This window comes from Danio aesculapii, chromosome 7 (genome assembly GCF_903798145.1).
Source record: "Danio aesculapii chromosome 7, fDanAes4.1, whole genome shotgun sequence".
Taxonomy (NCBI): Eukaryota; Metazoa; Chordata; class Actinopteri; order Cypriniformes; family Danionidae; genus Danio; species Danio aesculapii.
In genome coordinates this window covers 26,253,815-26,267,737 of record NC_079441.1, presented here as the reverse complement: position 1 = coordinate 26,267,737, position 13,923 = coordinate 26,253,815, and the positions used below count along the sequence as shown (strand labels likewise).

At 33.2% G+C, this 13,923-nt stretch overlaps 1 protein-coding gene across 1 annotated transcript in view; it reads right to left on the bottom strand.

Moving 5' to 3' along the window:
- The window catches only part of rras2 (RAS related 2), a 62,960-nt gene that overhangs the window by 11,734 nt on the left and 37,303 nt on the right, over positions 1–13,923 (bottom strand). Inside the window, exon 2 of the mRNA XM_056461466.1 lies at positions 3,235–3,322. Coding sequence (XP_056317441.1) covers positions 3,235–3,322 — 88 coding nt within the window. The remainder of the gene's footprint in view (positions 1–3,234; positions 3,323–13,923) is intronic.

Sequence of the window (13,923 nt, the reverse complement as noted above, 5' to 3'; positions counted from 1 at the left end):
CAATAACAAAATAAACTCACACAAAAATCAGAGATGAGAAAACAGCAGTAAAGAAAGTATCTAGTCATAGTGATGTGGTGATGTTTGCATAAGCTCTGCAATTTACTTTGTGTCGACATGAAGAAATTAAAATGGCACTGATATGTGGTAGTTTTATTATACAGTATTTTTTAAAACTATAGACTATATAAATCAGGCTATGGAAAGCATTATTCATTATAAGCTTTTGATTTGAATGCTTCAGATAAAACTCATTCTGCAGGCTTAAAGTGAACACATAGTTCAATTTCACACAATAGAAAAAGACCAATACATAAAAGTTAAAGCAGCCCCTTAAAATGCATGTTGTTGAATTTATTTTTGTATAGAACCCAGTTTCCTATATTATGTTCTTTTTTTAATCAATTACATTGGAATGTATGTCAAAATATGAAAGAAAATATTTGTTTATCTCATCTCTTAAACCCAGGCAGTGAATTTTAAATACAAATACAATGAAGAGTTAATACAAATGTTTTTGAAATTGCACATAAATGAAAAATGTCATGAACATACAGTATTTTTAACATTACTCAGCAGTCATACGTGGAACAGAACTGGTAGCCAGACTACTTATTTATTCATTTATTTTCCTTCGGCTTAGTCTCTATTTCAGAGGTCGCCACAGTGGAATGAACCGCCAACTATTCCAGCATATGTTTTATGCAGCAGATGCCCTTCCAGCCACAACCCAGTATTGTGAAACACACTCATTCACACACACACACTCATACACTACACTCATACACTACACTACAATAGTTTATTCAATTCACCTATACCACATGTCTTTGGACAATGGGGGAAGCCGGAGCACCCAGAGGAAACCTATGCAAACATGGGGAGAACATGCAAACTCCACACAGAAATGCCAACTGGCCCAGCCGGAACTCGAATCAGCGACCTTCTTGTTGTGAGGTGACAGTGCTACCACTGAGCCATCATGTCACCCATTTATCTGTTTGACATAGATATTCTTTGACACATGGGGGAAAACATACTAATCTTATGTGTTTTTAATCAATTCATTATAAATAGATTTTTTTAATATTAATCAAAACACTTCTAATATACATTTGTAGAAATCAAGAAGTTGACTTTAATTATAAAGCTTAAGTTAAGCCAACTAAACAGTTCCAAGTTACAACGGTTTTACTCACTTTTATTCAGTCAAGTAACTAATCGTTTTTTTATAGACTACTACTAATGCTTTATTCATCTTATGACCCTTGAAAGTTTGCTGAGGCCCTTCAAAATGTAAACGGAGTCTATGATCAATGAAACTTCAATCCAAATCTGTGTAATGTGGGACATATTTTTTACAACAACTAGTAGAACCGTTTTCCTTTGCATTTTCAGTTAGATAATATTGTTGAAAATGATCTCAGTTCATTCAGATCCACAAAACATTTAAAATCATTGTATTATACATGAAAATCCAATACTCAAGAAACACTACACATCTGCAATCACACAGGTAATGTAGTCTGCTTTTGTTGTTTTGATTGTCACTTAAGCCTAAACACTGAAAAATACATATGCATATACAGTGCTTTCCACAGGTTGGACATTTACTTGCGGTGGTAGCCGAATTGAAACACAATTTAGCCAAATCACATAAATAGTTAACTATATGCGACAAACAATACATAATTTAATTTTTTAAAATAATTTTATTTATTATACACTGTTACACACTGGTTCTTTTCAATGAGTTATAGTAAAAAATCCACAATTTCTCTTACTTTAATGCTATTCAGCAGCCATGTGCACCCACTGACAGGTTAAATCTGCTTCTCTTTCTTTCAAGTTCAAAGTAAACTTGAATGCCAAAACATTTTTGATATGCATATAAAATAGCACTATGTAATATTTTAACATCAACAAATTAAATAAAATAATCAGCAAATGAGAAATAAATCATAGAAAATGGAATAAAAACAGACAATATCTATAAAAATGATTATAATTGCAAGATTAAAACGAGTAGATTATTTAAATAAGCCAAACGCATTATTAACCATTGCTAATGGTGTACATATATTTTGCAGCCAGATTAGTCATTTAGTTCTTTTTGAGTATATAGTAATGTTTTTCTGAGTCGTTTAGATAAAAAAATAATTATTTAATGTTTCTCTCGCTCTCATGACTTGCGAAGCCAATTGAAAAAAGGCTTAAGTAAAAAAAGTGATGCAAAAACACATACGAGCTGTTTAGGCCCCCAAGATGCCACTGTTGTGTAAACATAGTCAAAAGGCATATCATTTTTTCATGTTTCAAATAGTCACATACGATCTTCTGTGGAAAACAAAAATGGACCCCACTGGCATTCACTGAGACTTTCCTATATCTTCTATTGTGTTTTATAAAACAAAACCTGTACAGGGTTAAAATGACATCATTTTTTTCTGGGGTCAACCATACCTTTTAAATCATACTACCTTGTCCTAGAAAAAAAATCCAGATTTCAAGTACTCATTTCCTGCTCATTTATCATAACCCAGCCTGTACAAGTATCAGCATCATGCACAGAACAGTAGCAAAATGCACCAGTGCTCTGGAATTGATCTGTTCACTATGATATGTTATTCATCAAATTAACTCATGGTTAGTTTTTCCTTCTGTTGAAAAGTTTGGTGGCAGTTAAAATACTTTTCTTTTCTTTTTTTTGGAAGGATCCATTGAATTGATCAAAAGTGAAGGCACATCTACATCATCTATAATATTATCAACAACAGTGATAATAAGAAATATTTCATGAGTAGCAAATCAGCATATTTCTGAATGATCATTTGACATTTAATACTGAAATAATGACCATCACAAGAATTAATTACTGACCTTATGCTTCATGTAAGAGCAGGCACTGCCACTGGAATCTTTTTGGCTCGAGACTTCTTGTCTCATTCACTTCCATTGATTTTTAGATGTTAAAAACAGCTAGTTATGCAGCTTGATGTTGCAACCTGACGTTTTCTTATTATATTATTCTACTTTTTATGTATAGTCATGAACACATGTGTTTGTAGAGGAAGTAGTTTGACTGTTTTATGACATTTATTTACATTTACAACTTACTGACACAGAAGTTCTGAAACAATCGCAAAAACGAGCGCACTTCCACATTGCAGAATAAGGCCAATATATTCTGAGATTTAAGAATCAGACTCCTTCATCCATTAGCAGTGTACTTACTGTCCAGCCGCGCAGGCCTCTCGTCAATCACACACTGCTTTGTGTACGAGTCTTCAATCGTGGGGTCATAGTCGGTGACGAAGTATGACTAAACACAAAAACAGAGAAAAAACAAACATGAAGAACTTCTATACATGATATATACCATTCAGGCACATGACATCGCATCCAAATTCCTTGTTAGGATCACATCCTGTCTACAAATCTCATCAGATTTTGATGCTACAGACTATTTCAAAATGGTCATGTCATTGACCCATGAACATTTCCTGCTTGTTATCAAACTATTTCATAACTGTAAAAAGAAGCAATTCAATCGTAACTTAATGTTAAAACAGTTATCATAACATTATTTATCAATATGTGACAATTACTGGATTCTCGGAAGCTTTAGAAATTTTAATTGTAAATTTGTTTTTGTTTACATCCCTCATGGTCTACTGGTGTTTACAGATTTGAACTCAATTCTGTTTCAACCAAGAAAAAAAATCTCAAACGTTTAAAATGTTCTTAAAACAGCAAGTTTGTAATAATAATAAAAAATAATAACATTAAAAAAAAATAAATAAATAAAATCGCTGTATAATTTAGAATTACAGGAGTCACCACAGCTGCATAGTGTCAGTACAACTATAAAAGAGGACGCTTCAGTCCTGGTTTGTGGATGTTAAATCAGGTGTATTTTGTACAGTAACATGACAGACGGATATGCATACAGCAGTAGATATTAACTTGTATTCTTTCACATTTGCTGCAAGTAGCCTTGAAAATACAGTGCAAAGTTAAACGTGTGTGTTTGCTGCTTTGTACTTTGTAACGGCAATGTGACTCATCATTGCAGAAAATGTTTGAATAAACTTGACAACAAATAAGCAAATAACAACAACAACAACAAAAATAACCAATTTGAAACTTCCTGGTTCGGTTTTAAGCCTGGTTTATACTTCTGTGTGGAGTGATCGGCGTGACCCACGGCGCATGCAATGCACATAGTCGAGTTTCTTCTCTGGTGTTTTGTTTTTTTCTGAATGCTACCTTATTGTACAAGTGGCTCAAACTCGCTCAATTTGAGGTGGGAAACCGTGGACTTGCAACAACTTTAATCATAAGGTAAACACAAAACCCAAATTTGGACTTTACTAGAACTATGTGAAGCTGCTTTGACACAATCTACATTGTGAAAAGCGCTATATAAATAAACATAAATTGAATTTAATTGAACAAAACAAAACTTTCCATCTGGAGCTCCTTCACATAGGTCCATTCTTCGTACGTGGATTACTCAATTAGCTGGATTTAGATATTGACAATTTGACACGATCCGATCGTTTAGTTCTTCAAAAATCATCAGAGACTTGTTGTCATAGCAACAGTTCTGCAAGCTCAAACCTGCTAGGGAGCAGGTTCATTTCATATAAACAGGATTAGATTGGGTCAGTTCAAGCAAAGATAATACTGAAAGTTTGTACCAAATGTTGATATTTCCTTACAGTAGTTATATACACTTGGGAAAATAGTAACTATATTTTTTTATATATAAAGTTAAATATATATATATATATATATATATATATATATATATATATATATATATATATATATATATATATATATATATATATATATTTTAATAAAACGTATGCAATCTGCACTCCGAAATAAAGTACAAAGACTGCCACCTGGTGGTTTAAAGAGAAAATTTAAAGATATGAACTTTTTAGATACAAATACGTACATGCACAATATTCGACTTAAAAAAAAATTTATAAAATAGAATAAAGTATAATAATTTATGCAGTCATGCACGTGTTTTGACCGCTAATATACCAGTGATTTGATGCTTCAAAAAATTTGATGCTTTAAAAAAGACACCTTTATTGATATCAAAATGCTTTTTTGATGCAAAATTAATTTATACAGTTATTCTTTACGTCGATTAAAAAAAAAACTTGAGTAGGCCTAGGCTACTGTCATAAAGAAAATCTCTAAATGTAGAACTAAATACATTGATATGCATTGAAATACATGATGAATACTCTTGACACATTAAAGTGTAAAGCCTGCAGCTCACAACAAATGTGGAAAGTTATTGCGTCATATTTTACAAACTGTTTACTGCAAATTTTATGTAATTTTGCTCACATGGATAATTGAATATTAATCAGATGATGTCATTATGCTGCTGTGCCGTCAGCCAATCGTTGCATTGCTGATCATGATTTCGAGGATCAATAGATCTGTCCTTCACAACACACGCAGCGATCTCAGATCAGTTCATGCAGACATTTTAATCTGATTCGTGAACTTGTTTGAAGAACCAAATTAGCCAGAGATCAGTTATCAAGATTAAAAGATCCAGGATCTGTCAAATCATCTTCGATCATTCAAGTGACGTACGAAGAATGGACCCCAGAACTCGACACTTGTAAACACTCGCTCCATCTGGTTTGCACAGCTCTCATCTCACCTCTCCTCAGCGCTACCAAGCCGACCAGTCACAGAGATTGTGCTATGCGGCGTTGCAATGTGTAATTTTTTGAGAGGGGCGCGTCAGCGTTGCCACGGCCACAGCTAGGGCTATGCAACCACGCATGGGCTGCACCGGAGCATATACGTTCGCTTGACGCAGAAGTATACAGTAAATCAGCCTTTACTGTGGTATTTCTCATGAATTATATCTCTGCTTCATTTGTGTCTGTCACCGAGTATGTTTACATGGACACCAATAATCCGACTTTAATACACTTAAAACAATACTCTGATTAAGAGTTGACCATGTAAACAGCGATTTTTGATTACCTTAATCCGACTAAAGTCATAATCGAACTAAACAGACAAGTGGAGTATGCCGATTTTAGTCGCGTTATTGAAGTGCAGTACAGATATGTACACACAATCAACCTGTTACCATCATGTAGGACTTTTCACTGTGTTTTGTGACAGGATAGTCTATACACACTTGGCTGTTTGACACCATTCTCTGCACCTACCGAGTCAGTAAAGGAGCACAGACACACATCGTGAAATGCATAGTTTTTTTTTGTTCATTCGGCGTGTGGTTTTATATTCTATTAAAACACCAGTCCTTACTTTATACTCACATCCAATATCTTGTTTGTCACGGGGGCATGAATGACATGTTCCTGAATGAAAGTGAAACTGCCAAACTGCAGTTAAACTTGACAAATTAAAACTTAAACACCTCAAATTACATGAAACTCCAAATGAAATGTGGATAGCGTAGGTGAAGCAATGATTTTAATCGAATTATGTGTTATAACATGTAAAACAAGATCATGAAAGGAACATTCAAAAAGCAACTCATGTAAACGCCTTAATCAAATTATTGTCTTATTCAGATTAAGGCAAATAATTAGGCTTGTTTATGACAAAGGAGCATCGTATCGGAATGGTGGGTGGGGAGAACCAGCTCATTTGCAGCACAGGCTAATTAAAAAAAAAAAGCAAAAATTTCCTCAGACCCCAAAATTAACATTTTTGGCAGGGTATAATAAATTATCTGATAAGTTTTGTGAGCTGAAACTTTACAGACACATTCTGGAGACACCAAAGGCTTATCTTACCCCTTGTAAAAGGCTAAAGTAGCCATTAAGCTTTGACTGATGCATAAAGAGCATCTGTTTAGAAAGCTATGCTATAAATGGGCTTACACTCAAAACAAAACACTAAAATACAGAAAATATGATAAAGAGAAAGCTCAACATACAGCATATTTTGAAATTTGCAGTCTATAGATGGAATACGGCCAAAAGTGACACAATTTACACAATTTACAAATGGGAAAAGTTGATTTCCATGACATACAGTTGAAGTCCGAATTATTAGTCCCCTGTATATACCCCCCCCCCCCATTTATGTTTAATGGAAAGATTATTTCAACACATTTCTAAACATAATAGTTTTAACTATTTTCTAATAACTGATTTCTTTTATCTTTGCCATGATGACAGAACATAATATTTTACTAGATGTTTTTCAAGACGCTAGTATCTTAAAGTGTTATTTAAAGGCTTAACTAGGTTAATTAGGTTAACTAGGCAAGTTAAGGCTGATTTATATTTCCGGGTCAATCGCACATGTATGTCCCTCATCGCATAGCCCTCGCCATAAAGGAGCTCCAGATGGAAACTTTTGTCTTCACGTTTATGATTATAGTTTTTGCACGTTTGCTTGTTCCGGCCTCTGAATGAGCGAGTTTTAGCTACTTAGAAAAAACAAAATACCCGCGAAGAAACTCGACACGGAGAAACATAAAAACCTACTGCCAGTTAGCATTTCGGAAGTGTTATGCAGAGCAACACAAACAGCATGCAGAACTATAAATGCATGACTATGCGCAAGCCAGGCACCGAGGGTCATGCCGATCACTCGACGGAGAAAAATAGGCAAGTAATTGTATAAAATGAATCATAATAATAAACAATCAAAAAAAATATTGCTTAAGGGGGCCAATAATAATACATGAAATATATTAAAATGTTTTTTTTTTTTTATTAAAAAACACTTTCAATCTAGTCGAAATAACTTTTGAAATAATAACGAAATAATAACGAATAACTTCTAGACTTTCTCCAGAAGAAAAAATATTACAGGAAATACTGTCAAAAATTGCTCTATTAAACATCATTTGGAAAACCTTTGAAAAAGAAAACAAAATACTAATAATTTTGACTTCAACAGTTGTCTATACATTATTATAACTTAAGATTCCATTTCTACCAAGACATTAGCACTGAAGCGGCAAAATATTTGCTGACTTATATCTAAAGCTCATGTGAATTTTTTTTAGACGTGATGTCATTGGAAGTTTGTCTGAAACCATTATCTATTTTGAGGAACCAGTTTGTATGCAAACATCAACACAGGCTTCATCTTTGATTGATGGATCTACATGCGTAAAGAGCATTTGTTTTGAAAGCTACGCTAAACGAGGGCTAATACCCATAACACAACCCAACAGACAAACTGTTATGTAAAATAAAAAAAAGGTCTGCCCTTGTGTTTACGGTGCAAACACAGGCTTGGTGTCAACATTATTTCCATTTGGGGTTGATAATTACAGTTAATTAACCGCAACATTTTCCGTTTCCACAGGCTATGTTTCTGAACACGGTATCAGTTTGTAGTGGAAGGGGGAGTTGTAGGGAGGCATTTTTCACATTTTTCCCATGTTTTGTGTTCCTCCCATCCCAGGAGGCTGTTGAAGTGACGACAGCTGAACGTTGTGCTCAGGCTTGTCTCTGTGTCAACTGAACACATGCTCATTCTCACACACAACAATGTCAAAGCAGTAGTTTCCTATTATGAGTTTGACTATCAATGTTCCTGTAATCGCTGGTCCAGTCATCTGTTTTTAGCAGTGAAACGAGAAGCATTAAAAAAATGAGAGGTTAACTTTGTTCTCCTTTTTGTGGCAACAATTCAATGACAAGGGTTTGAACTTCTGAAAATTAAAACAAGCTTGTACTGCAAAAAAAAAAAAACGAATAAAAAATAATAATGTCATATACTTCGCTAAAAAAATGTCAAATAATTAACAATGTATTTTTTTTTAAGTCTCTGAACATTACTCAACAAAGCTGTGTTTAAAGCTGTATAAAAAACAATATATTAATAAAATTAAATATAATAATAATTTCATTATTAATATTGTTGTTGTTATTGTTGTTATTATTAGTGGCTTGAAGATCATCAAGGGCATAAAATGCATGCTAGAGTAATTTGTGGTTCTTTCCGCTGTGGCAACCCCTGATAAATCAGGAACTAAGATAAGGAAAAGTGAGTGAGTGATTAATAATTATTGTTATTTTTCTTCTTCTTCTTCTTCTTCTTCTTATTACTATTATTAATATTTTTATTATTATTATTATTATTATTGTTAACTATTAACTATTACTTTTAGGGCTGCACCTGGAAAAATCTGATATTGCGATATTTTATTTTTCTGCGATTAAATATTGCAATATGAACACAGTTTCAAAAAAAAGTTTGAATTTTTCCTTAAAACAAGCTAAATTATCTGCCATTGGGGTACGTAAAATCTTGTTTTGGTTTTGAAAAGAAGATATTAGACTAGAAAAAAGGACAAAAATTCGAAAACCATTATTTATTTATTTATTTTTTGCATAAATCATATAAACTCCATATAAATACAGTGATTAAATACAATTCCGTAGCTCTTGGTCAAATACAATGGTGCGGTTATCTAACTATACCTATAATGGTTTGGTAATCTGAGTCTGTCAAATAAGAACAGGTTGAGTAGCCTTGTAAAGGTGGCAGGCAAGATCATCGGTTTTAACCAAACTGGCCCAATGGTAATTTACAGTAATTATGTTTTAAAGAGAGCTCAGGGTATCTTATGCACTGTGGACCACCCATTGTATTCTGCGTTTCAGCTGCGGCCATCAGGACATCATTTTAGAGTTCAGAATCAGAACAGAATAGAATCAGATATTCTTTTATTATGGTGGCCATTAGGTTATTAAATGAGTCCAGTGGGGAGGGAGATGCATCTAAAAATTATGTATTGTATGTTTTGTGGTAATAGTTTGATAATGTGTACATGGAACTTCTGTGTAATGGCACCTTGCTGCAATTTTAGTTTCCCTAAACGGGATAATAAAGTTGAATCTGAGTCTGATAATTCAGACTCAACATTGCATATCATGCGATGTGACTATTGCTGATGCACACATTGCGATATTGATGCTGAAACGATATATTGAGCAGCCTTAATTATATTATTCCTCAAAAAAATAAGCATTTTAACTGCCACCAAACTTCTCAACAGAAGAAAAAAATACAATTTACACTGAATATCGTTAAACGTCTCTAAAAAGTTCTCTTTTAATATCATGATGATGAAGATGATAATGATGATGGTGATAAATTTTTTATTTAATGCCATGTCAGCAACAAAGGCTATTTTCATGGACATTTCATAGATATATTTTCAAAAACATTTCATTAATAAATATACAATTAAAAACAAACAAATAAAACATAAATTCATAAATACAATTTTTAGCATTAATAGGTGATAAAAATTCCAATGTTTTTCCCAGTAATGTAATGTATTTTTTTATTTAATCAAATAAGATTTTAGCGTTCATACATGATAAAAATTCTACATTTTTCCTGGTGTCACTTTGTTAAAATGTCCTTGAGAGAGTCCATTTCATAAAAAAAGCCTACTGGAATCATTAAAAGCAGGACAGTCAAGTAAAATGTGTTTTAGAGTAAACGTTTTTCCCAGTAACACCTTGTAAAAATATACTTAAAGAGAGTCCATTTCATAAAAAAAGCCTTCTGCAATTATTAAAAGCAGGACAGTCCAGTAGATTGTGTTTTAGAGAGAGGTGAATTGTGCAGAACATACACTGAGTGGGGTATTCTATGTCTTATGTGATTTAGCTTCTTATGTAAGTTATAAGTAGGGCCAGGCAGAATCTGCAGACATTTTTTGCTATTTCTGCTGAAAATTTTGTAAAAGATCAGCCAATTTATGCTGAATTATTTAGGGACTATCATAACTAAAAAACTTAATATATGAAATAAAAAATAATAATAGCTTTTTAACTTTTATTTAATGTTTACAATGCAAATCTAATTAGATACTTATTTAACAAAGCAAGTCTCTCATATAAAATATCAACTAAAAGACAGAAAATATTACTTTACAAACTGTATTGTAAATAAATCAAATGAACGCTTTCATATTAGTCAATATTATTACTAATATTTATTTAAAAACTATATAAATATACATTTTTGCACATATTTACACAAGTAAAAAAGTAGACTCACTGATGGGCTAAAAATGAGTGGAAATCTGTGGAATTTTTGTTTTTAATTGTAAAGACCAGTAAAAGCCTGTACAGGGGCTCTGGAAGTGGTTAAAACTAGACTAAATATTTTAGACCCCATGTATACCTCTATTTAGCATTGTCCACTTGAGACAGGATTAACAAAAAACTTGCCTTAATACTATGTAAATGGGGTACCAGAGACATCTGACCTGATCTATTTTTCATAAAGGACAGAAAGCATGGATTTTTTCTTTTACTATCTCATTAAATCTGTAGAAATAGGATTATTTGTAGTACAATGCAACATTCAAACCACAGCCTAAGTAGATTTGCGAACATTTATAAAAGTGAGCAAATGCCGCATGTTAGCGTTTGTGCGTAGACATAACGAAGCCTGTAACCCCTCGCTCTCTTTTCTTGACACCAGTCATCCTTTCACACAGTGGCTCTTCTGTATGCAAGACTCCATCATGTCCACTTTCCACTGCTCAATAATTCATCAGCAGTGCTGCATATGCAGTCCACTTCATCGCTCACTCGTCGCAGTGGGGATTCAGGCGGGATGAGGTGAGAGAAAGCAAGACAGATAGACAGGCAGACAGAGAAGATTCCTGCTGCTAATTCCAACATGCACTATTAAAAAAGACCTGCCCCTTGCATTTTAGTGGCACATATTAAAGTATGCATATGTGGACACAAGAACAAAACCCCTTGTTTGTGTCGTGATTAGGTTCCTATCGATTCAGAGTGAAAGTGACACTTGATGAGTAAGTTTGAAAGAGCTCTGAAAAACAGGTCTGCACGTGATCAGTCCAAAGCTTTAGTCATGATGAAACAGAGCAGCTCACACCACACATTCCACACAGTTTCCTGCAGAGCAACACCTCTCAGAGCTCACAGCATGTCCTTCACTGATGACCACACACACACACTACACTATCATTCACAAGTTTTTGTTTCTGATGTGCCTTATAGCTCACCAAAGTTGATTATCTCTTTATAAAACAAATACAGTACCAACTATATTAATATTATTACATTTTTATTTGAATAAATATATTCGGTTAATTAATATGTCGGTAATTGCTGTGATGGTAAAGCTGCAATTATTTTTTCATTAATTTTCTGTCGTGATCCTTCAGAAATCATTTGAATGTTTTGATTTGGTGAAATGATTGAAAACATAAGCACTTTCTGCTTAAATTACTTTTGATGAAGAGCATTTCATATAGAGCAGTGTGTGTGTGTGTGTGTGGGGGGTGTGTGGGGGGTGGGGGGGGGGGGGGTGGGGGGTGGTGGGGGGGTTGGGGGTTTGCTTGGTGATTTTTTCCAAAAATCTAATTAATTTTATTAAACCATTAGAATTCCCATATTTTATCCATAACCTACTGAAGATAAAAATAGTAGTTTATACTATATACTATATAGTGGTAGCTTATAGTTACTAATTCTATTGGATTGCAACCCCTGGGGTGATTACATTATATTAAAGACATTTTCAATTATGATTTTCTGGCACCAAGTTGAACTTTCACATTAACATTTTGTACATTTACAGCACTCAAATACATTACAATTATAAATACAAAATATTAGAGGAAGAATAGACTTGGGCCTGTTGGTGTGTGTGTGTGCCGTTGCATGCAAGGTTTCTGTATTTATAACCACCTCAGAGGATGTTGGGGATCGCGGGCTGAAAAGTTTGAAAACCCCTGATATAGACAATATTATAAACAGTGTTGTGGTAACGCATTACAAGTAATGCGAGTTATGTAATAATATTGATTTTCTAAATAACAAGCAAAGTAATGCATTAACGAGTAACGAGTTACTTTCTTAAAAATGTAATGCGAGTTACTTTTTAACTTAATTAATTAGCTTTCAAAAAATAAATTGCAGTCACATTGAAGCATACACTCAATGAGAGAATGCGTTCATTATTTTGAACACATCAAAGAAAAGGAAAAGAGGATTGTCTCAATGGACAGTGATATTACATAACTAAAAAACAAAAAAACACATTGCTTTAAACTTTCATTAAACTGTATATACAGCACGAATAGCTCTAGGGTCAGGAAGTTCTCAGAAGATAACATTATATTATTATATATCCTAAATTATTATTTTTTTGTTGTTTTTTTAAAAGGTAAATGAAGATTATTATTTTAAAAAGTAGAAAAAACCTGCATGATCTGAAAGAGATCAAGCTTCATTCAGCTAAAAAAAACGCAAAAGCAACTCAAAATAAATGCAATGCATATCCTACCACAAAAAGTAACTAAGTAATGCAACTAGTTACTTTTTGTGGAGTAACTTAATATTGTAACGCATTACTTTCAAAAGTAACTTTCCCCAACACTTATTATAAATGAGTTTAATGTGATTTGATCTACTTGACAAATCCTTCCTCAATAAAATTGTATCTTTCTATGACAAATATTAGTATTACACTAAGCCAAATACTTGTATCTGCATCATTTATCTCATTATCCACAAATGTAACCAATAACCATATACTGTTTGTGTGACATCATCCATCAAACAATTCTAACTTGCAGATTTTGGAAAAAGAAGAATAGTCATTGTTGAAAACAGTTGTGTTGCTTAATATTTTTTCTGAAAACTGTGAAACTTTTTTCGGGTTTCTTTCCTTTACTTTTACTTCTGAACACCAATTTAAATAAAAAATACCCAAACATATGTTAAACCCAAACATCTATCTAAATTACAGATGTATATACAGTTGAAGTCAAAATTATTAGCCCTCCTGTCATGTTATTTGTATTTCAAACATTTACTAAATGATGTTTAACAGCGCAAGGAATTTTTCACAGTATTTCCTATAATAGTTTTTCTT